The sequence below is a fragment of the Heterobasidion irregulare genome (genome assembly GCF_000320585.1).
Source record: "Heterobasidion irregulare TC 32-1 unplaced genomic scaffold scaffold_06, whole genome shotgun sequence".
NCBI classification, from domain to species: Eukaryota; Fungi; Basidiomycota; class Agaricomycetes; order Russulales; family Bondarzewiaceae; genus Heterobasidion; species Heterobasidion irregulare.
Window position 1 is genome coordinate 2319406 of NW_009258202.1, and position 24435 is coordinate 2343840.

Below are 24435 nucleotides of genomic sequence, written 5' to 3' on the forward strand. Positions count from 1 at the left end.
AGAGTAGGCTGAGTGCGAGTCTGAGCGAATCCGAAGCCCGAGACCGGCTGTTCCCACGCCTCCGGCCGGCAAGCGGCCGGTGTGGTCCCGGGAGGCCGGAGAGCAGTGCAACGGGATTTGCTCTGGAACCGCGCCATGCACCCTGTCTCACCGCTTCAGCCCTCCTAGGCCTGGGCGTCCCTCTCTCCATACGCCATGTCCTCTGCCTCCTCGACGTCCTCGACGTCCTCGGCGACCGCCTCCGCCTCCTCCTCCGCCGTCTCTAGCACCCTCCAGACATCTAGCAACCTCAAAGCACGTTACCTCTCTGCTTCTCCGCAGTTCGCGTTTTTAACATCTTGACAATGCATCCCTGGTGGCATTCCCTCCTCTTGTCGCGTCCCCCTCCCACAGATCGTCGGTATCGTCCTCGCCGTCGTCAGCGGCGTTCTCATAGGATGCAGTTTTGTCTTCAAGAAGAAAGGTCTTTTGCGCTCGCAGGCCGGGCAGACCGCAGGCGAGGGTGTAGCTTATCTCAAATCCGTGCGTCTCTCTTCGGCTTTATGCATCAGTCGTGGCTCATTGTCCCCATGCCACTCCGCCCTGCAGGTATTATGGTGGACGGGCATGATCAGTGCGTTTCTCCGTCGTTGACCCCCTCCACCGTCTAGGCGCTCAACGCTGCGTATTAGTGATGATCATGGGTGAACTATGTAATTTTGCAGGTTCGTCTGTTCTCCCTCTTTCTCTAGAGCACTGCTTATGCCACCCCAGCATACGCTTTCGTTGAAGCTCTCCTCGTCGTACGCATCACCTCGCCCCGTCTCGCATTCGCTCCCTCATTTATTCTCAGACCCCTCTCGGCGCGCTGTCAGTAGTGATATCAGCCATGTTGTCCCATTGGATTCTCAAGGAAAGACTCACATTTTTTGGCTGGCTCGGATGCGGGCTCTGTCTTGTACGTTTCTTTCAAAGCACGCCACTTGCTATTGTTCACACCTGACCCACGCGCAGCTCGGTTCAACGATCATAGCGCTCAATGGTAAGCAGAAGTAGTGTCTAATTTTCTCGACTTGAAATGTTTCCTCGCGCTCGGTGCAGGTCCCCAGGAGGACTCAGTGGGCCAAATTAGAGAGTTTCAGAAACTCTTTCTCGCTCCTGGCTTCCTCTCCTACGCCTCGGTGTCCATAGTAGGCGCCCTCTCCATCATATTTTACTTCGGTCCAAAGTACGTGTCTTGTTATTCGAAACATTTCATTCGGATCCCGGCCGGCGCGTGCACCGATTTGGTCACCATGCTCAACCAAGACGCTCCCCACGCGTAGATACGGAAGCAAGAACATGATTTGGTATATCCTCGTCTGTAGCATGATCGGTGGCATCAGCGTCAGCGTAACAACTGGGCTTGGAGCCGCCATCGTGACCACCGCGCGAGGTGATAATCAGGTATCTTCCCGTCTCCCATCGACTGGGTTGCGCCGCGGCTCCTAATCAGTCTTACGTCACAGTTCAAATACTGGTTTATCTATTTCCTAATGATTTTCGTCGCGGTCACACTGAGTAAGTTGTGTCCGAGCTTCTGATCCTCCGCGAGATCTTGACACAGGTTCTGGCTCGCAGTAACGGAGGTATTTTACCTGAACAAGGCACTGGCCCTGTTCAACACTGGTGAGTATCCATCATCATCTATGGCTATCCCGCCGCTGACTCCTCCGTCACAGCTATGGGTAAGTCTCCAAGTAACTTGGAAAGCGCTAACGTTATTCACCTCTTGGCTCAGTGACCCCCACATACTATGTCATATGTAAGTCCGGCATGTTTCTGAATACCTGAGGCATACTTACTATCCGTTCAGTCACCTTTTGTTCCATGGTTACGACCGTGGTACGTCCAAACCGCGTTGACTACACCCATGCACCCCATCAATGAAACTTTGTGTCCAGATCCTCTTCCAAGGGCTTAAAGCGGGCGTCAGCCAAATCATCACCATCGTCATGGCTTTCCTCGTCATTTGCGTGGGTATCACGATCCTGCAGATGTCCAAGGTCGACCCGACCGAGCTAAAAACGCTCGACCGCCGCTCGACTATCCTCCTCCAGGCTGCGCGCAAACAGACTGAGTCCGTCGAAGAGAAGTCGCTTGCGGGCGTCGAGGATCCCGGAATGGACGCGCTGCGCGGCTCCTTCGGCGCTGTCGGGAGCATCATCCGCGCGCGGTCCGCCCACCGCATGTCCCAGTCGTCAGCCCGCGCATCGTCCGTGCGCTCATCTCGCTTCGGCGGGCTCCCGACCTCCCGCTTCGACACCGACCGCACGCTCCCGCCGACGCCTAGCTCGCGGGTCGAAGCGCTCCCGAGCGGGCTGAAGCGCCACCAGCTCTTCGACCCGCCCGTGCCGACGCACTCCTTCTCGTTCGACCTCGACCATCGCGACAGCGACGTGTTCTCGCTCACAAGCCAACCCGGACGCAAGCAAACGATCAAGTTCGACGAGCAGGACACCGTGCACCAGTACCACCCGCCGGGCACTGGCGACGACTCCGCGACGCACGAGCACCGGCTCGCGCTGCACGCTCCGCTCTCGCCCGGGCGCTCTGCCTCCATCATGGCGGACAACGGCTCCATCGCGTCCACGCCCTCGACGTCGACGGGCAACTCGACGATTGGGTCTGCGGTCCCACCGCCGGGCTTGCCGAGCGCACAGCGGCAGAGCGAGGCGGACGTGGAGATACACGGGCTTCGCACGGCGCCGCCACGGTTGGGACTCGGTAACCTGAGCGGGGGCCCGCGCTCAGGCGCGGGCTTACCACCGTCGGGGCTCGGCCTGTCGTCGTACGTGGACCCATTTGAGGGCTCACCGTCGACGACGACGCTCGCCTCGTTCCCCTCGGCATCGTCCACGGCGTCCGCAGCGGCGATGTACGACTCAGAGCGTGCGCGGATAGTTGGGCACGGGCGGTTCGGGCGGGCTTCGGGGTCGGTGAGCAGTCGTGACTATCCGCGCGCGGGCCGCGCGGAGGACGCGGAGGAGCGGGAGATGTTGTGGGGGCGGCGGTCGGAGAGCGATGAGGAGCTCGTTGGCGATGTGGAGGGCGAGCGGGAGGGCGAGAGCGACGAGCGGGATCAGCCGTCGCCACCGCCAGGAGCGATTCGGCTGGTATCGAGCGTGTCGCGGCCGCCACGGTTTTAAGTGCGAGCTGGCGAGGTTGAACGCGTTGTGTACGCTGTGTGTTATCTGGACGCTTATGTTTTGCGCACCCCTGACGGATGGTCGACGATGATGGATTGATGATCTATACATATACGGCCCACCTTTGCCTCCCTTTTTCGCTCGTGTTATTTGCTGTGTCGGCTTTTTCTCTCCGGTCTCACCTGCGACTTATCCACTCCCTCAGCGCTCTTATTATGTTTCCCCTCTCGCCCTCGTTCTCGTCACTTTGTCCCTCCTATCTACTTATTGGTGGCCCCGTGCGAGATGTGCACCCGCATCCCGGGTAGATTTATCTGCCTTGTATAGAGTAGGTTAGGGTAATGATCGAACGTGCTCATGATTAGAACGCACAGGCGGTGCAAACGGGAGGGTCTGCAGTTATCGTTCGAAAGCTCTCGAGAGTTCTTTCTAGGGAGGGGCGCATTATAGGCCCCGCGTCTGTTTGAACGTGCGCGTGCGAGGGGACTCTTGAGGAAATGAACGCCCCTCTGTAGCCCTCTGTTCTCCATCCTGATTCTATAGACCAATAAACGAAAAGGCACGGCGTCCACGAGGTAAGTCTATATGATCTGCTTTCATCTGACATTGAGTATCTGTGCCATGGGTTCTAATCTCGTGTCACCCTCCATGAAAATAGTTTAGAGCTGGAGATACCTTCTCCAATCGATTTCCACATCCGCCAGACGATGGAAGCCTCCGGACATTGTGAGGCCCCTTTCGAACGAATGGCCAAAAGTCGAGTATATGAATTGGATCGGAAATGAAACAACGACGGGAGGCAAGTTGACACAGATGGTGGAGCAAGCAATCTGAGTGACCTGAACTCAAGGCCTTTTGACTTTAAGGGGCACAAGGGGAGACATGATGTAGGATTTGGGGTACGATGAATTTGGCGGGCCGCGGCTTCTGAGCGCAGCTGGCATACTGTCCCCAGGAAGTTAGTGACTTGTGCGCCCCTCGTCCACTGTCATCAAGATAATCCAAGAGCCGAGTCTTCGACGTCTATCGAACACAGCCTTCATTTGCGAACGCCACTCATTCGAAGGAGGGCTAGATAGGACAAGGCATGTCAAATTGGGCAAACTATAACTTGGTAGATAACGAGTACTGTATAACAGCGTACCATGTAGAATGAAACGAACAACAAACCTCGCAGGTGCGCGCGAAAAGACAGCTGTCAATAATTAAAGATGTGTACATCAAAACAATACGAGAGCGGATGAAAGGGGCGCAGCCGAAGTGAAACGATCGAAAGACAAGTTAGCGGTAAGCAGGTAATAGAACTGAACAAGCAGAGCGAGATTATGCGCGAGAAGAGACAGAACAATGATGCACAACTTGAACTAGAACAACAGAAGACTGAGAAGAAATGCGAGCGACGTCTGACAGGAGACATCAAGTTCCAAAACGACAATAAAAAAAGTCCAGAGCAAAACGCATATACGACACGTACGAGATTGAGATATATCAGGTCCTTACCACATCACGAGAATATGAAGAGACGATACAGTAGACGACAGACATCGACGCAAGTAGGTGACCTGACTTCTCGGCACAGTGTTGACGCGATTACAGGTATTGGGCGACTGTTGGAAGATGATCGCTGCGCGATGTGACCAGTGTCGAAGGTGACTGGAGTATCTATTCTTTCTTTGGCTCCGCAGCGGTGGTGCGGCGCTTGCCACGGCGCGACTTCAGCGGGTACTCGCATGGGAGGTTGCGTCGCGCGCACTGGCTAAAAAAAGTACAGAAGGTACAAGAGACGGTCAGCATGTGGTCAATAAATAACAGAGAAGAGGTAGAAAGGGAAGGATAAGCCGATGACATTGTGGGAGGGGATAAGCTGAATAGCACTGTGAAAAGGAGACTCAGGGGTAGAGCGGCAGGCACGGATGGAGCAACCTCGAGCCCCCTAGAGCCTGCACATGGATGCATAGATGTTAGGCTTGACCGACGCGCCGAACGTGAAGGTGAGCGGTCTTGGAATGAGACTAACATAGATGTGGATGATGGCGAATACTGGTGCGATCACCGATAAGAGCACCCCCCTTCGCGTCTCAAGACAAGCGCAGAGGCTCGCAACGGGATCAGATGCCCCATGATCCGCTATCTCGAATCCACGATCTGTGCTGTCCCATCGTGGTCTTTTAGGAAAGAAGGCTCGTGAACTCGAGGAGGACGCGGAATATGTACGGACAGATAGCGGAGGCATCTGGAGGCACCCGCATGCATGCATCCGCAACTGGCCCATCTTATAGCATACCATGCGCATGCGCAACGTACACCCATCCACCGGGTCTACACAGTCCCGTCTGGCCACGACACGAGGTCACTTCAGGACGGATGGGTGGGACTCGGGGCTCGAACTGGGACTCGAGACTTCGGAAGAGTCGGGTCAGACTGGCCCGTGGGTGCTTAAAAGCATTCCCGTACCTGTCCCCCTTTCGATTCTCGAACAATCCCCCAGTACTCCCCTCAGCACGTCGCCATCAACGATGCACAACATCCACTCACATCCATGCAAGGTGCGAAATCTTCCTATATATGAAAAAATAACTCACTTGCACGTTCGATCCTCACTATCCGGCGGTGGGGGGCAACACGCGATCTTGCGGCCGCGGCAGAAAAAGCATGCAAGGAAAGGCTGCTTCTTCGAGCCCCTCCGCGCCTGCGCCCGTGCCCCTGACCCCGAACTCAATCCCGACGCATGCGGTCCCTCACCTCTACCCTCGCTCTCACCCTCGCCTCCGCCCTCGCCCTCATCCGTCGGCCCATGCGAATGCGCGCGGGCGTGGAATTGCCTCACAATAGCGGCCTTTGCCGCCTGCTTCTTGCGCTGCCTCTCGCGCAGGCGATGCGAGCCCTCCATCTGTCCCTTGCCTTTGCCTGTGGCTCTGCCCTTGTCCTGACTTGGCACCACATATTCATCTTCCGAGTTGATAGCAGGTCTGATGCCGATGCCCCTATGCGCGCAGGGTGGCGGCAAAGGCCGAATTGTGACGAACCGCCGGGGGGACGTGACAGTTATTCCGTGGGAGTGTGAGCTTGTCGGCATCGATGCCGCGGCTGCGGTCGGGGAAGCGCTTACGGCGGTGGGCAAGACTAGTGTATCTGTAGTGGCGGCGGCGGCGCCCTCTGCCTCACCGTCGTCGTTGACTCCGTTCTTGATGAAGGACTTAGCGGCCTCCCACAAGCCAAATGCGGAAGGAGTGGCTGGTAGATCCCCGTGTGGCCCGAAGGCGCCAGGATGCCGGGCGGATACCTCATTAGTGGCGGTAGCGCTGACAGGAGCACTCTCCTCGATGTCCGGCACTGGTGCGTACGTATACGGGGCGGCGGTATCCTGAGAGGTGGTTTCCGCACCGCCGATGATGTACGGTAGCCCGTACGGGAGGTGGTCGATAGGTAGCAATGCTGCTGAGACTACCTCGCGTACCTGCGCCTGCGTCGCCGCCGGGAGTTCCGCCACTTGGGGTACCTTTGCTTCAAGCGTCAGAGCCAGGAACTGCGGGGCTGCATAGGTCGTGCCAGTGCCAGTGAGAGATGATGAATCCGTTGAGGTCGAGGTCACGCTCGTACCCTCTTCGTAAGTGGTGTAGGAGGTGAATGCGGCATCCTCATCCTCGTCGGCATCGGCATCTGCGTCCAGGTCGTATTGCTCATATCCGAATCCGAATCCGTACCCGTACCCATATTCATACGACCCGTTGTTGTATATGCTGCCCTGCTGCTCACCAATCCTAATTAGCTCCGCCAACACCAGTTAGACTATTGGTCGCAGATTTACCTCGTTCTCATTGACAGCAACAAGGTCTGCGACCTGCTCTAGCTGACGTGTTGTCCCGGAGCCACTATAGGAGGTCGGTGTCAGCGCGGAAGCGAGCGAGGAGGCGGAGACGACGGAGAGCGCCGGTGTGGAAGTGAGCGCGGGACCCTCCGTGATTCCAGGTGAATAGGAGGCAGATGCGGCTGTGGTTGCGATCGAGGTGGAGAGAGGCGTATGCGCAGCACCGATGGGGTACCCGTACGCGTCGACGTATCCGTGCGCGCACCCGTACGCGAGGGTGGTTGGCTGCATGTATAAGTTGGAGTGCGAGTGGGCGTAGGAATACCCAAGCGTGGGAGAACCAGAGGAGGAAGACCCTACAAGGGCGAGCGGGCTACCTTGGTTGTACATCTGAAACCCGTTGTGTGTCGACCAAGAGGACGCGGAGGCCGAGGCAGCCAGGGCAGTGGGGAGGCCTTGATATTGCTCAGCAGACCAGTAGGTGGGCGAGGCGGTGCCGTCGTGCTGAGCGTTGGCAAACTTTTTTGCATTGTCATACTACGGCGGTCGATTGAATGATGAGGGTTAGCGCAATCTGATACATACATAGCACATGGAAGCGACTGAGGACTAACCTGGTAAGCAAACAACTCGGCGGGAGAGAGCGGTGGGCGCATGGTTTCCAGCTGCTCATGTTCATGCCCGCGATCTTGCGTCTGCTCCGTCTTCTGGTGTTCAATTTGTTCAGACTGGGTGAAAAGATACCCCCATTGCTGCGAGTAGTAAGCTGGTGGGAGCTGATGATTCGACATGATTCGATAGACGATCGACCAGAGAGTGTGTAAAAGAGGAAGGCGTAGGGGGTGAGACGTGAGAAATCAGCTGCTGGTTCAAGGAAAGCGTGTCAGTGCGCGAATACGAGCGAGATGAACAACACTCACATAGCGAGACGCGGGTTCAAATACCAGAGGCCTCAAGGAATTCAAGGCTTCCAGGATGGTTCCAGACGCCCGGGGTACCATGAAAATCAAATTGAACGACATGCATCTGAATAGGAATAAAGTCCGAGTGGAAGATCGAATCGTAACCGCTTGCGACCGAGCTTGTTGGGGCCTGAGCTCGCACGAAAACTCAGAAGACGAATACGGGCGTAGCCACTGCATAGCCCTGCGGAGGCATTGGATGCATGCCGATCTCACGTGATGCATCGAAATCTCGACATGTCAAATCAACCGTATCCACCACTGATTGAAAAGCCCTTTCGCGATGCCCAGTAAACAGCAACTAGCTGGCAATAACTGGCGAGCCCGCGAGCAAGCAGAACAAAGCGTCGGCGATCCTAATGAAGGGTCTTTGTTTCGGCCTGACTTACGAGGCGAGCATAGATCTGCATGGACGTACTGAGCTCGGTTCTATTCTCCAATCCCCACCGACGTCAACCTTCAAAACTCCTTGGATTCTCTCCTTGCAATCAATCAGGCAGACATACGGGGCAAGCTGACAAGCGTGCCCGTGATTATCATCCCTTTTTCTGATAGGTTGGCGAGTTTGATGACATATCCCCTCGTTGACGCGCATCGGAGCACAAGCTAGTGCAAGACGTATTGTATTGTCGTCCTCGAAACTGAAGCCCGACGCGAATCACCGGGCTATTAAAGACCCGTACCGCGCTTCCACAGTGTCTCCCTGCTCCGCCGCGCAGTTTGACAAGCACACGAGGACAACACAATTATATGGCACCGATCGTGCAGCGCGTCCCGCAGAGAAGTAACTATGCAAACGATGGTATGTCCCAGTGACATGCTATACAGATTTCATACATTCCATGTTGACCGGGACCTATGTTTACTTTTGGACACGCCTCGAATAGCGGTGATGAAGCGCCACGCTCGTCTCTCCAGCACCCCGGCACCATTATCAGAGGACTCCCGACTGCCAGTGCTCTTACAGATATCTCAGATGTACACCTCTCAGTGAGTACAGAGAGTTTACCGAGCAGCCCGATGTCAGCCCTGAATGTATCAATTATCGAACAGGTGTCTATAAACAAATCGATCGACTGTCGTTTTTGCATAGTACATGCACGCTTAGCTCGGATATATCAAAAATTGATGCTGCATGATGATTCTTCAACGCTACGATCGCATTCAGTCCCAATGACCTTTGCTGGTAGTTGCTGCACAGGCTCGTGTGCGACCTAAAGGCCTAAGTATCCATTGATATCAGGCTCGTACAGGGTACAAGAGGGGACGTTCCAGCTAGGACTTTCCAGTCCCATCTACAGCTCCGGTGAAAAAGCTTGAGCTTTGTAGCCTCGACGCTTCGAAATGAGAATTCCGCTGGGTGCTGGCGTGCTGGACACACTGACGCACGCAATCGTTGGATTTTTAAGACTGCACCCGGACGACATGCGATCTTCGTTTCCTGATCCGTTCCTTTTTTCGTGCTCTCGATCACTGATTTCCTATCCCGACGCACGTTCGTGGTTTCTTGTTAGGTCCTATCAGCTCGCAACATCGTTATCGGTCGTTCGCTCGATTATTTATGATGGGACGTCGCAAACCATTACTTCAATCCAACCCAGTAAATTTACTCTCCACCATGCCTCGCACACACCTTAGCTGGTAAGTACTTATGATATATCTACGTGTGTCCCACTGTCGCACGGGACGCTGCTCATTCACTCGCTAAACACGTCTTCTAACTTACCACTACTACTTAGTAATTCCATCGCTTTCTTTGCCTGATATACACCCACGAAATCAACTTATATATCGCAGTCGGCCGCCGCAAGAGTTATAAACAAACGTCACAACCGGACCGATACTTGGTTTCTGCTGAGCCAGTGCTCTTTCACGTACAGAATCGCAATGTGCATCTCATCGTCTTACCAGTCCCTCATCTATGTTTAGCTTACGATTTCCCCACAGGGCCTAGTGCCATTCCAGCAGTGCACGCACACTTTGCTCCTCCGCCGAGATGTAAGTCCAGTTAGTCGGCTCCGTAGACATACTCACTTAAGTTATTTTCAAAGTGCTTCGCAGTGTCAATAGAACCGCTGTTACGTGCACTGTGTGCATCCGTGCGTGCCTACTTACTACCGAGCCTAAACCTTCCCTGGATCCAGGCGGATCATCGAGCAAGATCCTAGATTGTTACTGCACGTCGAAGGAGTTTGGCCGTTGTAAGTCGGATGTTGTTCCGTTCCGAGTGGTAGGTGCCTGCGAATTCAAGCCATGCCGAAATCGCAGCGCAGGTGTATTTGGACTCTACACAGACTCCATGCTCGAATGAAAATCTATCCTCGAGCCACCATGCTGCGTTCACGTTTCTAGTGGAGCATCGCTTCAGGACGCCTTTCAAGCGACGTCTCATGGCTGAAAGAGCACTATTTTAGTAATGATCGCTGGACAGAACCGTTTCCTTCCATGAATTCGCGAATAACAAGCAACAAGATGACTGCCCCGCGCTTCTAGGTCCTACCCAGCGGCTAGTAGTCATATTGCGACTTGGGCGTGCCGCCACGTCTCTAAGTCACTGGCCTACTCGAAGACTCTCTTTCTGACCCATTCATCGAACTCATGGACACGGACACTCACTAGTCACTGGCCAGGACCTATGCCGCACTCCGCGTTGAATGCTTGAGAACGGCACGCAATAAGAAAATGAATTCTTGCTCACAATGAGGGGAAGCACGACACCAACATTGATGTTTCATGAGTCCGAATCACCCTGACTGTGTGCATTCATGTGCAGTCATTCAACCCATCTCGAGGGTCACACATGATCTACAGCTGACCCGACCCTGGTTTTCAAAAATCTTATAATTCAATACAAAAGCGGAAAGGTCATGACGGGCTCTTTTGCCTCAGGCAAGACGATGTATGCAGTGCGCGTAGCTTTTCCGTTTGCGAGGAGCACGACGTAAGGCATCACGTCGCATTGGAGCACGTATTCTGCAGGCACGAGGTTCCTGTACCGGTATTCGAGGCCACAGAAAATGATCTTTTTTGGGCGGGACGGGTGCTTGTGCCTGCCCTGCACCCGGATGCGGTTGCGGATGGCGACCTCGTTCTCCACCTGCGGAGCAGAAAGTAGGCAGGAATGAGAGCCAAAAGTCAGCGCCGATATTGCAGGATCTACGCCACGAAAATAAAAGAACGAACTGTATGACACGAAAGCGAAGCAGGAGATGAAACTGGACCCGTAGATACGTTTCGACGAGAATAACGATCGAAATAATTCGCCGTGAACTAACCGTAGTTTGTTGCTAGGTCACACCCGATAAAAACGCAACTCGTTGCTTGAACGCAATACCCGACGTCAGATGTCAGTGGCGGAGGCCCAACGCCACACATCTCAATCCTCATTTTGAGTGCTTCAACCTCATAAATCATGATGTCGTGTACGACCACTCCTGCTCGACCAAGCTGGACTAAGGACAAGCGCAGACGATACCTGTGCCACATAAAGTAGTTTCTACTCCGCTAGGCGCTTTCGGTGACTCAGATACGCACCGGGTAGCATGCCGAGTGCGCACGAGCCAACGAGGGCAAAATCTCAAGGCCTCGCTCGCCAAAGCGACAAGGGTGAAGATAGAATGCAAATGCAACACTCACTCAATCTGCATTAGGATAGCCCGCGCGGACTGGGAAGATGGCTTCGTGTCCCAGAAGAAAGGAGGCGCGAGACCTATGTTTGTCCAAATCCAAGCCTGAATTTGCGTTCGGCTGCATTCAAGATTGAGTCGAAGATACGAGCCGCGCTCGGCGAGCGTTGCGAGAGTTCGGATCAGGTACAATAGGTCTATGAGTGTACATGGGTGTATAGGCACGAGGTTATTGAATTGCACAGCAGGCTGAGAAGCGTGGGCGAAGGGCAAAGGATAAAGGGTCAACCGAATCGTGCCGGATCAGGTGAACGAGCAGCATTGCAAAGACGGATAGTACATCATCAGTTGTAGGGTCGTAATCAGAGCCAGTGGAGCAAGTGCGGAGAGTGTGCGGAGGGAGACTTCTCGGCGGATCATGCACGTTGCACAGTAAAGGAAAGAGACCGCCCAGGTTTAAGCTGACGAAAGCGAAGCCCTGCGTGCGGTTCAATGCGGCGCATTTGGCCGGTGAATCTGTGCGAGGATATAAGAGTTGAGCTTAGAACAAATAAATGGAGGGGAAGAGAAAATGTTGAGATATAAACGGTAAGGATTTCACGATGAGGGGATGCGAGACCTGGTATTGCAATCTGATAGAGAAACACGCCATCGTAGCAATGATCGATCTGAGAACGAACGCCAGCACAGCTAGCAGCGGGACGGCTTCTGGGCGCCGGGCGCGCTGGCGTGTGGATCGACTACTGAACTTTATGAAGCGGGGCGGGACAGCGCACAAATGACACATAGTCGGGCGATGTCACGGTCGTGGCCACCATGATGAATACGTAGTGGATATATGCGCGATCGTCGGAGGCCTTGCCAAACGGGGGCCGCTGCGGGAGGTTGAGGAGGTGGGTGTTCGAAAACGTGATATGCCGTCTTCCTACGCATCTTATCCTCAACGGAGATAAAACAGAAGTACATACCTGTTGCTTCTGAGATGTACCCACACAAAGTCCACCTCCAGCGATAGGTGAAACGGACTGCGGCAATGACAGATATGCAAAGACATGGCTTTGGCGCACAAAGCAGTGCGCAGAAATAGAAACCGCCCAGGAGAGGCGACAGAACACAGGGGACGCAGACAGCTGACGATACGTTCAGCGTGCCCCTTGGGTTTTCCATGAATAGAAAAGACAGACGCTTGATATTTGCGAGGCGAATCACCATGTAATAGGTCGAGAAGAGGATTGCTATTATGATATTAATATGTGTGTATAAACTATCCATCGTCTTCACGGTTGAAATCTGGATGCCGGCCGAAGGAGAGTGAGTATGATTGGGCGCACGCAGTGCTGCTGAATGCGAAACTGGGAACAAAACAGCAGTTCTTTGTTGAAGTCAGCACTGGAGACTAAGCGCGCGGTGTCGTTCACTCAGCGCTGTTAGCTCTCACGCTATTTGTATAGAATCCTCTCTTCGGTCAGACTATCTTGTCGTCACCACAGCCCTCCGGGCACCATTTTGCACCCACTGAGGTGACACATGAGTCGTTAGGCAAGGGGTGTTATCAATGGATGTAATACTCAATTCACCGCTGGAGGCCGAGGGCGCTTACAAAACTTGTATGGAACGGTTGACCCCATGAATTGTATGTGTTTCTATCAATTTCTTTTCTTCTTTCCTCTGCATTATTTTCAGCGATGACGCAGCTATCGTCAGTATCACTCTTGCCTCACCGACGCTCCCATACTAGACGAGGTTACGCGATCAATTTGGGCGACCTAGGCATTTCGACGGATTCGAATCTGCGTTGTTGAAAGTCTAAGGTCTTAGACCTGGTCGAAGTATTCGTTTTCCATTGACATTACATCTCTCGATAGTGTGGACTGATATCCCCTTGACCACATTCACCGCTTTCCATAGTTTTCCTGTAGCTTCTGCAGCTTGTCATCGTGCGTCTGTGGCTATCTGTGGCTCTTCAGTTATGGAAGTGACACCCTGCCATCTTGGCCCTTGGGCTCTCCGCAGCGCCCACATGGACTTGCGGTTTCATTGGTTGTATGTGCCGAGAGACATGAGTAGCCACTGTGCTGCGGTTTTTTTTAATGCATCGCATAGGGACAATATACTCACTAGGCTCACATCTCACGATGTATGCAAGTATCGCTACCTATAGATGGTGTTCATTTTATCATCTCACGGTCATTCTGGCTCGAATTCCTTTTGGTTCTTGTCTCTTCGACCGAGCTTGGTTGCGACGCACCCTGATACGATGATAGACCTCTGCTGCCCTCTGTGGGTGGCACGTCGTGCTCTCGTCTATCTGGTTCATTTATCATAGACCGCCTTCAAGCATCCATGTTTACATCCCTTCTAGCCAGCATCCAAAGGCCAAAGGATGTCCTATCATTTCACCCACGTGTCTGTGCTCCTCTTGTTCCAGTGGGCTCTTGATGTCTAGCTTTGACGCAGATCGCGCGCTCCTGCTGACGCCCTGCTCACAACTCTACGTGCTGCGGAGTGAGCGGACTCGTCATCAGCTGGCCTTCCCATTCGTGCCGATGACACACTCCTTCTCACTTGACAGCGACTGGGTCATGCACGCACGGGCGACGACACACCAACGGGCGATGGATATGAGGCTGCGCAGGGCATGTCGCGCTTGGGACTCAGTTAGATAGGGGCCCTTGATCAAGAACGGGCATCCGCCATCCGGGCTTAGGCTCTCCTCATACGCAGACTGGTTTGAAGGCTCGCTTCCTTTACGTTCGCATATTTAACGGCATCCGCAGCAGCGATGTAGTATGAGGAGCGCGCCCGGATTTTCGCGCATAGACAGCTGTATCAGCAGTTCGGGCGCGTGTCGGTGTCGGTGCAGTCGTGATTCTCCCCGCGCGTGCCGCGCAGAAGACGCAGGGAAGTGGGCGAAACTTTCGGGACAGTTGGACAGCAAGGAAAAGCTTGGGGAAAATGGCGATGGCGAACGGTGCTCAGCTCCCTGCTCTTCCTGTCGGTCCTTTCTCGCTCTCGCTCTCATTCTCGCTATTTTGTCCCTCCCTTCTAATTATAGGTGGCATCGTGCGAGCTGTGCACCCGCATCTCGGAAAGATCTGTCCGTCTTGTGTAGAGCTAGTGGTGCAACTGAACGAACACGTTCACAACCGGAATATGCAGGCGGAGACTCAGCTGCGACTCGATCCACGGATTGCAACCCCGAAGAGTCGAAGTACCCTACGGTTGCACATCTCTATGGATGTGAACGGTTGTCGCGCAAGAGCCTTGAAGAGCACCTTCGTGGACAAATAGAGACGCCCCGGCTTCTGCCGGAACATTTCTTGCGCCTGCAAGCCTGTTGCAGTGCGTCCTGTACCGACTTTGTCGACTGACAGGCACGGGGTAAGTCGGTTGTAATCATCCGATGTTGATTCCGCGCCATGAGTTCCAACTTCGTCTCGCTCTTTTAGGTTCAAGTTCAAGGCCCAGAAGCAGCTCAGAGCAGTCGGACCTTCTCCTATTCATGTTCATATCCGACCTGAAGCCTAAGGGCATTCTCAGTCTCCTTTTGAACGAATGTCTGCGAGAATGAACCCATGCTTACACGTCCCGGGGGGCAATGTGCTATGGTCGAAAATTAAGTAGTGACGGAAGGTAACTTCATTCATGTTGGAGTTAGTGGCTCTGGTGACTAGAGCTTAGGAGGCCGGGGAGACAGCTCGTAGGTTCTTGGATGTCGTATTTCCGAGTGTAGACGACGAAATAGGCATTAGGAAGGAGTTAGCACACGAAGGAGGCCGTCCAGCGACCTACTTTATATTCAGCGTCGATCGATCGCCTTCCTCATTTCCGACGAGGATCCGTTTATTTAAACGACTGGGCATGGTAATGCAACTATAATTGGGTTAAATGGAAACAAACAGCACACTAGCATTCGACAAGATGGAACCCATGTAGAGCAAGAAGTGTGATGGGCAAAACGCGGAGACAAACGAACAGATAGGTGTCAAGAAATAGCAATATACATGATAACAATGCGAAAGCGGCAGCGGAATCAGCGAAGAGCAATAATGACTACAAAGACGACTATGATTTGACAGGCAGTAGATGTATACAACAAAATAACGACGAGTAACTCCGATAGACTATACGCAGAGAAGTTTGAAAAACGAGATATAACAGGATAGGAGACATTACAGTCCGATACAATAGCGAACAAACCACCAAAAGAAAACACATGCAACAAATGCGAACCGAAGTGTATCAGGACTTGCTATTTCGCGATAACGAGACATGACAATGCAGGATGATAGACGTGGACGAGACTGGGTAGCCGCACAGCGCACGCTTGGACATCGATAGCAGACCCGATGCACAATGCAGGCGGCATTGAGGCGGATATTGAAAACCGAGTCTACGCATCCTCTTGCACGGCAGTGGTTGTTCGGCGCTGGCCACGGCGCGACGTTAGCGGATAATTGCAGATGAGCTCGCGCCGCGCGCACTGGCTAGAAAGCGGGGGACGGTCAGCGCGCGGTCAATGACAAATCAACCAATACGAAAGAACGGAGGGAAGGGAGCCGACGAAATCTCGAGACTGGCACTGAGGAAGGGGTGTGATGACAGAAGGTAAACAAAACCCGCTTGATCGATGTCCCTGAGGGCCTCACGGTGCCCACTTTGCCTGCAGCAGGGCGCGGACTATGATGGGTGTTGGCTCGATCTCTCCGATAAGAGCTCGGCCTTGTCCTCGCTTCAAGACGAAGACGAGGCAGGACGAGGTGGGACCTCGGAACAGGATCGGATGCCCCACGATCCGCTATCTAGAAACCCACGACCTGTGCTATCCCATCGTGGACCGTGTGGGTAAGAGAGGAGCAAGAGGGCCTGTGGAGGATGCAAGAGGGCGGTGATCACGCCTGCTTATACCACTCGTATACCCACCAGTCGGGCCAACAACCCTTCCGTCTGGGTACGGCACGAGGACAGCCATGGACGGATGGGCGGAACTCGGTAGGATTGGGGCTCAAGGATTCGGAACGGCCGGGTTAGTCGGGCCCGTGGATGCTTTAAAGCCTCCCGGATCTGCCTTCCTTGCCCATCCCCTACCATCCACCCCAGGGCCTCCACCTATAGCACCCCCGTAGTCCACCCGGTAACGGTCCCAGCCACATAATGCGACATCCATCCATGAATCCATCCAGTGTACGACAATCCACGACACAAGATATGTACTCACTTGCATGTCCGATCTGCACTCCCTGGCGGCGGCGGTCCACACGCGATCTTGCGTCCACGGCAAAAGAAACACGCCAGGAAAGGCTGCTTCTTCTTCGTATCTTGCGCCTGTGCTCCCGATCCTGACCCCGACGCCTGCAACTCCTCGTCGTCGTGCATTGCCGCATGAGACCCTGCGCACGCCTGGAACTGCCGCATGACAGCAGCCTTCGCTGCGCTCTTCTTGCGCTGCCTCTCGCGCTCGCTATCGCGGTGCGAGCTCTCTGCCTCACTCGGCTTCGTGTATGCCCTGCCTTTGCCTTTACTGACAGCTTTGCCCTTGCTAGCAGCCCTCGCTCGGCCCTTGCCCTTACCCGGCATCACGTACTCGTCGTCGTCGTCATCGTCCGATGCTTCGTCGATTTTGATGCGGCTGCCGCTGGCGAGCGCGAAGGGCTGGATTGCAGCAGATTTTGAGATAAAATGGGTGCTCGTCGCGAGAGTGTGTGAGCCCGTCGACACCGACGTGGATGTCGACGCAAAGGGTGCACTCATGGCGATGGGGGAAACTGTGGTCAGTGCGGACATCATGGCGGCGGCGGTCTCTGCGTCGTCATCTGCGTCGTCATCTTCGTGCTTGATGTGGAACACGGCAGGGGTGGACTCAATAGTATCCTCGCGCTTCATACCGAATGCGGAAGGGCTCGTCGGTAGGTCGAGCGCGGGCGGCCCGGAGGCGCCGTGCCGGTCCATAGACACCGAGCTTGCAGTGGCACCAGTCGTGCTCGGGTGAGATATCGTGGCCGCTGTGTCCAGGTCCGTGATGTCTTTGGAGCCGGAGTTCATGGTGTACCGTGGCTGGTATGGGAGATGGTCCATCCACGGCGACGCCGCGGTGACCATCTCCGGTACATGCGCCTGGGGATCCACCTCTCTCTCCTTGGGCGCCGGAGCCAGGACCTGCGCGGCTGCATGGACCACATCTGAGCTAGCGGGGGCTTGCAAATACATCGTGTAGGACGATGCGCTACCCTTCCCGAATGTGTGGTGTGTGTCGATATCCCCGCCTACATGTGCAGGCTCGTCGTCGTACTGGTAGCCGTATGCATCATGCCCGTATGTCGATTCGCCATCGTACACAGTGTCATACTGTGCGTCAGATCCGATGAGGTTCGTGCACCACCATTTAGAGAAAAGGGTTTGACTTACCTCGTGTTCGATCACCACGGAGGAGTGATCTGCTTCTTCTACTGGCGCAGCGCTGATATAGGGGAATGCGAGGGCGGCGGCGAGCGAGGAGGACGAGGTGGAGGGGGTCGCGGAGGGGATGACGGACCCTATTGTGTCCACAGTCGAAGTCACAGCCGGATAATCCAGTGAGTACTCATTGGCAGTGGAGGAGGCGCCGAGTGGGTACCCATCTGAGTCGATGTGTTCGTATGTGTAGCCGCACGTCGGCTGCGTATACACGTTCAAGTGGGAGTGGGCATAGGTGTACCCAAGCGTGGGGGAGGTGAATGAGGTGGGTCCTGCGAGGGTGAGTGGGCTAGCCTGATAGTCCACTTGCTGCGCATCGTATACCGGCAAAGGGGAGGGAGCGCCTTGGTACTGTTCAGCAGGCCAGTACGTGGGGGAGGTGGCGCTGTGGGGAGCGTGGTGAGTGTCAGCAGCCTGCATCGTATAGTCGTACTGCAGCAACCGAGCGCAAGGAGAATGACAGTGGTGATCAGTATGAGAGCATCGTGAGATGAAAGTAGAGGCTACCTGGTAGGCGAAGAGTTCGGCAGGAGAAAGCTGCATCTGCTGTGACTCCTGCTCGTAGTTTTCGGCCTGCTCGGCCTGAGGGTAGTTGTAGGTCCATTCTGAAGTCGACATAATAACGTATGAAGTATGTCGGAAACTGTCGAGGTGAAAGCCGAAAGATTACACAGACGAGAAAGCACGGGAGGTTTACTTGCTGGGCAAGGGAGTTGTCAGCGAATGGGTGGGCGAGCGACGCTCGAACTGGAAGAGGTCATCGGTAGAAATACTAAGACTCCGGAGTACCCCCAAGCGCCTACTGGTGAGCCGTGCAAATCGAATCGAACCGGATCTAGATCTGAATAGAAATGATTCTGAGCGTAACTAGCAGGGCCCTGAATTTCTTTGGGAAGATCAACAGGATCAAGCCGACCAGAGCCGACTGTGGGGTATTTCAAAAGCGCGGAACCAAATTGACCTCGCTTGTTGCTAGTAGGACGCTGAGCAGCTCAAAGTGTCCTATATTCAAAGCTATGGGCTCGATAAGCACAGGACTCACGCTGAAGCAGATACGATGTGAGGGCGAGACATGGCGAGAAGTTCGCGTGGGCATGAGCGTGGACGCGGACATGCCAAGTAAGAGGTTCGCTTGTGTAAAGCTATGCCCCATTTGACGAGTTCTCCTTGAATCCATAGACACCGAGCGCACGCGCGTCCTATCCTCAATTCCTTTCGATTCAGTACGACTCAATCAAGCGGTAAGTATCGTCGTCCTCAAAACCGAAAGGACACACCTGAAACCTTGGCATCGCTCCTCCTCGCATCCGCTTTTCCCGTGCCATGGATTATTCGTAGATCGACTTGCAGCAAGTGCATTACGACATTAATCATGCAGCGATCCGATTCGTACGTCGCGATGCCATACCCACAGAATTGAGGAAGATGCTCACAAGAATCTGAGTCTTCTCCCAGCAGGGTCAGAGCTCGTCGCTTCTTCCATTGAGTGCTTCACTGTCCAGTGGCGTCGCGCTGCTCAATTTTCAGGATGCATGATGACTCGGACACCACCTACGCCGATTGAACTACGCTGTCCAATTGATACAGTGCATGTTACTTGAGTACTTGGTACTCAGCATCCAAAATGCATAGATTGGGCTCCTTCCACTCATGGCGACGTCACGCGCTTGATGCCACCAATACGAAGGCCAGATCTGATGCGGCGCGACGGTTCTGAGGGGACGCGATCGCATTCAGCTGACAGTAACTTCGCTGCTGGCAGACGACCTATCAATTCCTATCAGATTGCCAACCCCCGGTTCCATTCGAAGATCCTTGCAATCCGTCTCCACGCAATATATTTACAATTGCGTCCTGTACTGAGTGATGTCCGATTTGCTTGTTGCTCAATCCATTGGGGCCAAACACCCTCAAGTAGGAATCACGGCACGAGCGCATCGCCCACGTGTCTTCGGTTCCTTGACAGCTTGAATATACAGGTCATTCTTTCGATTGACGTTTTGACCCTATGCCCTGCACGCTTCTTTCAGCAGGAAGACACGCGGGAAACCATGCGCAGTGCAGGGATATTTTTGATCCTGATTTTCCTTGTAGCACGGGGCGTTGGCCCAACCAGCAGGCTGTGCATCACCCTGCCGATAATCCCGATGTACGTGAATCACCTCTCTCCATCCGTTTACCAACATCATACTTGTGAGGTGCTTCGGCGCCGATAGGATGCGTCACATCGCAGACCCCCTTTGTAACACCAGGTCGTCTTTCCCGACCACCAGCAAAGTGCGCACCGTGTGGCGGGTCGCCCTGGTGAGGCGGCGGCCGCATCCGAGACAATGCATAAAGCATCCGCGGAACCGTCTACTTCGCTGAGTCCCGAATCCTCATCAGGCAGCCTGTCGTGCCGCAGTGCGCCACATGCGCCATCGCGAGCATCGATCGTCGATTGACCAAACCGACTTGTGGTGGGTGCTGATTGAGCTTGATCGACTGACTCTTTGCTTCCGGTTCCAGAATCGCGACTCCTATCCAGCTGAACAGAGAGCCCTACATGGCCTAGCACGCCCTCGTTACGCTTCGCTTTTTTGTGTGTAAGCCATACACACACAATTGCTTACCGCACTGCCTTGTGAACTACTTAGTCGAGGCGCTTCTTGAAAAATTGTGTACGTACATTCATGTACACCTACCTACCCCCGAGTCTAACCTCTCTTAAAACATATCATCTGCAAGGGACACTTGTCGTGTGAGAATAATGAGCCTGGGCGGTCCGCCCACTCGGAGAGTCCAGAGCAGGGCCTTGAATCAGGTGCTGGCTGACTTACCGCCACGCATGTTCCACATGCATTCCACGCCCTCGTCATGTTCGGTTCCCTTCCGCCATCATCGGCCAGCGCTCCGAGGAGACTTTCGTCCGTTATTACGAGGTTTTGCAGGGGCGTGTGCGTACCTAATAGGCGAATAGCTGATGCGAGCCGTAGTGTACATGCCCCGCGCGCCTCCGCTTCACCCAGCGGCTAGTTACGGTGAAACGGGTTGGGCCCGCGGCACGCCGTTCGCTTATTTGTATACACACCTAGACATTTGGTGCTGCATTTTAATGAGAACCGAAGTTACATTCGCAGCATCACAATACTGCGAAACATGACATGATGATATGGATTTATCTGCACAGACCACCCACCCAATTGTGCTCCACCATAGATTAATAATGGCGCAATTCCAACTCCCCACTCCATTGGCTCCAGGGAAGCGGCAGGGTCATGATAGGCGCTCCTTTGCCTCGGGAAATGGTATGGGTGTTGTGCGTGCAGCCTCACCGTACGTGAGGAGCCCTACGTACGGCATCAGATTATACTTCAGCGTGTACTCTGCAGGCTCTGGGTTCCTGTGTTTATCAGAAGGTCATTAATACTTAATTCGCCGAGTGCAGAGACAAGATAAAGGCTGAAGGGGGATAGAGACGTACCGGAATTTTTCGGACGGGTCACGAAACGGGTATTTATTTTTGCCTTGCACTTGTATGTACGCGTCCTCCTTGCGACGAACAATACGGTCCCATATGACGACCTCGTTCTTCACCTATGGCGAAAGAGATAAGGGAACAAGGCAACACAACAAAGTCAGCACCCATATTCTTTGATCCACACCACGAGATTGAGGCGTAAATCAAAACGAATTGAATGAATCACAACCGAGATGAAACTTCACGAGATATAGTATCGCGCGCGTGAATACAAAGCGACGAAAGCCACGATACCAGGCGTAAAAAAGTAGTGCGTGTCCTGACGTCGGGTTTCCGTTACGTCGTCCAACCTGTGCATCTAGCGCCACACGTATCAGCGTTTTATCAGGACGCAGCCAGGTCGGCTGAAGGACTTGGCCTTGGCATTGGAGGTCAATTGTCCTTGGTAGAGGCTAAGGACAAGGACAAGAGGCGCCAGACCAGGACCTCAATTGCGTTCGGCAATTTAAACACACGCTCGGGGTCGGGCATCACACCGAGCGCGCATCAACCGAGGGCAAAGAAGCCCTGGCTAGGTTGGATACAAGAGAGTTAATATTAAAAAAATGACAAAGGCTCACCCCTTTCGCATTAGTGTATTCGGCGCCAACATACAGGAATAGCTGCTTCGTGTTCCAGTTGAAGAGTGGTGTCAAGTCTGTTATGTGTTCGAATCCGATCCGGTTTTGTGTTCGATTTTGCGTTTGGCGTGCAGTACGCGTGGCGCACGATAAGGATCCAAGATCAGAGGAGATGGGGAGCGGTTGCCAATTTATGGACGGGTGTACACGAGGACAAATGAATGGGATAGCGGAGCCGATTGCATAGCGGGAGGGATCGCCAGATTATGGGTCAAGTGAACGAACGGCGTCGCAAAAGCGGAAAAGGGATAGATTAGCAAGCATACAGGGTGACGATCGCGACAAACGCGGAAGTAAAGTAGGTGACTTGTGTGCTATGATGGAGAGGGAAATGAGACTACCAGACTGACCAGCAGTGAGGTTGAAGTTGACGAAAGCGAAGTCTTGCGTACGTCCAGGTATGCGACGTGTTTGGCCGGGAAACCTGTACGACGGCGGAGGTGAGCAGGCGATGATGTAATTTCAGAACATAGGACATATCAAAACATGCGAGACAGCGATAAAGATGAAGCTAGAAATAGGAGACGAAGATAAAATGATGTGGTTCGAAGCACCTGTCGCCTGGTGAAGCAGGAAGAGAAGCGCGCAGTCGTGGCAGCAATCGATCCAGTGATGCACGCATGCATAAACGACAGCTCGCAGCGCTACAATTTCTAGGAGCGGGGCGCGAAACCGTGTGGATCAACTTCCGAAGCGCGTAGACGGGACCACCAACAGACGAAGACGACTGTAGGCGCGATGGCGGATACGCGCCATTATCGGATGAGCTAAACGTGGGCAGCTGGAGGGTGAAGGTCACGATCCGTTGTCATGGGCTCACATGGGCTCACGGCCTCCATTGCACATCTGTACCTCGGACGGCGTGCCGTCAAACATACTGTAGTGACACCCAGATGCACAAGCTCGACTGCATAGGAGAATTATTATAAACGAGAACAGACAACGCACACTTGGACAGAGGAGATGTTGAGCGTGCCCTTCGGGTCCGCCGTGAACAAGGATGATGAACACGCGATGCCTGCTAGGAGAACCATCATGCATGTCGACAGCGTCGCCGTGATGTTGTTGATACGCGCGTAGAGACTGTGCATCGTATTTGTGCTTTCTCCCTTCTATCTTGTATAGTGGATATCGCCTGGAGGAAAGGAAGATAGAAATGGACGTGGACGTGGAGGTAATGATATTATGCACAACGTTGAGCGCGATGGCATCATGGCAGTGTCGGTGACACGTCTCCTGCAACACGCTGCTCGATCAGGAATCTGGTTCCCACGCTGAAACGTATGCTCGAGAATATTTCCCTTGCTCTCAAATGTGCTCGTCAGTAGGTTCAACTTCCTCTACAATGTCAATCAATTAATCACTCATTAGATGCATATCTCGATAACTTTGGCATGCGTCATAGGAGCAATGGAACGGCCGACTTACAGGTTGGTGAGTGAAAATGATATATTCTGACTATGCTCATCGGTATTCGTGAATCATGTAAGGCCTTCTCAGCTAGCATCACGCTTCTTGTATGCTCAAATACCCTCGACCACTTCTTTCTTGCTGTGTCTCATAGCAGAATGGGCCAATCCATTGTACCTGCAAATGCTTCTCACTATAATCCAGTGCTCGCCTGCTGCAAAGTATATGCAGGCTCAGTCAATGCTCTGTGCAGATCAGAATCTCACGAAGTTTGGCCAACACCTATCGCTTGGTTACGGCCCGATGCAGGTCTACTGCGAGACGACATAAGCCCAGCACTGCTCTTTTTTCAAGCGTGGCGTAATGAGGAACGGGGCTCTGAGTTCGATTTTCGCGGTCGTACACCCTCTCGGCGACTTGCTTCCGGTGGTCTAGCCTTTTGGTCCCAGGGGCAGTATCTCCGATTTTCTCAGAGATGTTTTCGGATCAAGCACATCTTTGCTGAATTGTCTTCCATGTCATTGTCCAGTCTGAAGACGTTTCTGATCATTTGCGTGACTGCTCAATTTTTTAGCCCCGGCTTGTTGTTATGCGCCTAGAAATGCTGTTTGTCTCGTTACTTGAGCGCCCAAGCGTTAACTGATCGCACACCTACCTATACCGACACCTTTCTGAGATATGCAACGCGATTGTTTATTCGTCTCGTGTGGGAACACCTACAGGCACTGGGGCCATAAGCACAACTATAGAGTTTGCTTCAGAGCTCGAGGAATGGGGTGTGTAAGTATCGCACGTTTCTGTTCTAAGTTATCTTCAAGCTTAGGCTCGCGGACAGTAGATAGATAAAATACGAAAATATTGACAGTTTG

The 24435-nt window shown here is 53.7% G+C and overlaps 7 protein-coding genes across 7 annotated transcripts; 2 read left to right on the forward strand and 5 right to left on the reverse strand.

The window, feature by feature from the left end:
• Positions 1 to 187: 187 nt before the first annotated feature.
• On the forward strand, positions 188 to 3167 carry HETIRDRAFT_434918 (uncharacterized protein; the record flags this gene model as incomplete). The annotated part of the gene is made up of 13 exons (XM_009549499.1): positions 188 to 294; positions 394 to 522; positions 589 to 613; positions 672 to 704; positions 754 to 782; positions 833 to 937; positions 994 to 1021; positions 1081 to 1207; positions 1305 to 1425; positions 1488 to 1539; positions 1600 to 1647; positions 1835 to 1863; positions 1923 to 3167. Exons 1-13 carry the CDS (start codon positions 196 to 198, stop codon positions 3165 to 3167), a joined length of 2070 nt encoding a protein of 689 aa, XP_009547794.1. The 5' UTR covers positions 188 to 195.
• Positions 3158 to 3532, forward strand: HETIRDRAFT_434919 (uncharacterized protein). The gene has a single exon (XM_009549500.1). It carries the CDS (start codon positions 3245 to 3247, stop codon positions 3473 to 3475), a length of 231 nt encoding a protein of 76 aa, XP_009547795.1. The 5' UTR covers positions 3158 to 3244; the 3' UTR covers positions 3476 to 3532.
• A 3706-nt stretch (positions 3533 to 7238) lies between these two features.
• Positions 7239 to 8068, reverse strand: HETIRDRAFT_440635 (uncharacterized protein; the record flags this gene model as incomplete). Its single annotated transcript, XM_009549501.1, has 3 exons — positions 7896 to 8068; positions 7590 to 7839; positions 7239 to 7512 (listed from the first exon to the last, which is right to left on the reverse strand). Coding segments are annotated over exons 2-3 (450 nt in total), but the record flags the coding sequence as incomplete, so codon positions are not given.
• A 2714-nt stretch (positions 8069 to 10782) lies between these two features.
• On the reverse strand, positions 10783 to 12381 carry HETIRDRAFT_452543 (uncharacterized protein; the record flags this gene model as incomplete). Its single annotated transcript, XM_009549502.1, has 2 exons — positions 10783 to 11034; positions 12340 to 12381. 2 exons carry the CDS (start codon positions 12379 to 12381, stop codon positions 10783 to 10785), a joined length of 294 nt encoding a protein of 97 aa, XP_009547797.1.
• Positions 12382 to 15419: 3038 nt separating this feature from the next.
• HETIRDRAFT_440636 (uncharacterized protein) lies at positions 15420 to 17656 on the reverse strand. Its single transcript, XM_009549503.1, has 2 exons — positions 16782 to 17656; positions 15420 to 16050 (listed from the first exon to the last, which is right to left on the reverse strand). The coding sequence occupies exons 1-2, from the start codon at positions 17636 to 17638 to the stop codon at positions 15957 to 15959; spliced, it is 951 nt and encodes a 316-aa protein (XP_009547798.1). The 5' UTR covers positions 17639 to 17656; the 3' UTR covers positions 15420 to 15956.
• Positions 15448 to 15781, reverse strand: HETIRDRAFT_321095 (uncharacterized protein; the record flags this gene model as incomplete). The annotated part of the gene is made up of 2 exons (XM_009549504.1): positions 15448 to 15687; positions 15740 to 15781. 2 exons carry the CDS (start codon positions 15779 to 15781, stop codon positions 15448 to 15450), a joined length of 282 nt encoding a protein of 93 aa, XP_009547799.1.
• Positions 17657 to 21102: 3446 nt separating the features above from the next.
• HETIRDRAFT_440637 (uncharacterized protein) lies at positions 21103 to 23326 on the reverse strand. Its single transcript, XM_009549505.1, has 5 exons — positions 23105 to 23326; positions 22507 to 22580; positions 22097 to 22173; positions 21480 to 21592; positions 21103 to 21398 (listed from the first exon to the last, which is right to left on the reverse strand). Exons 1-5 carry the CDS (start codon positions 23245 to 23247, stop codon positions 21272 to 21274), a joined length of 534 nt encoding a protein of 177 aa, XP_009547800.1. The 5' UTR covers positions 23248 to 23326; the 3' UTR covers positions 21103 to 21271.
• Positions 23327 to 24435: the final 1109 nt, after the last annotated feature.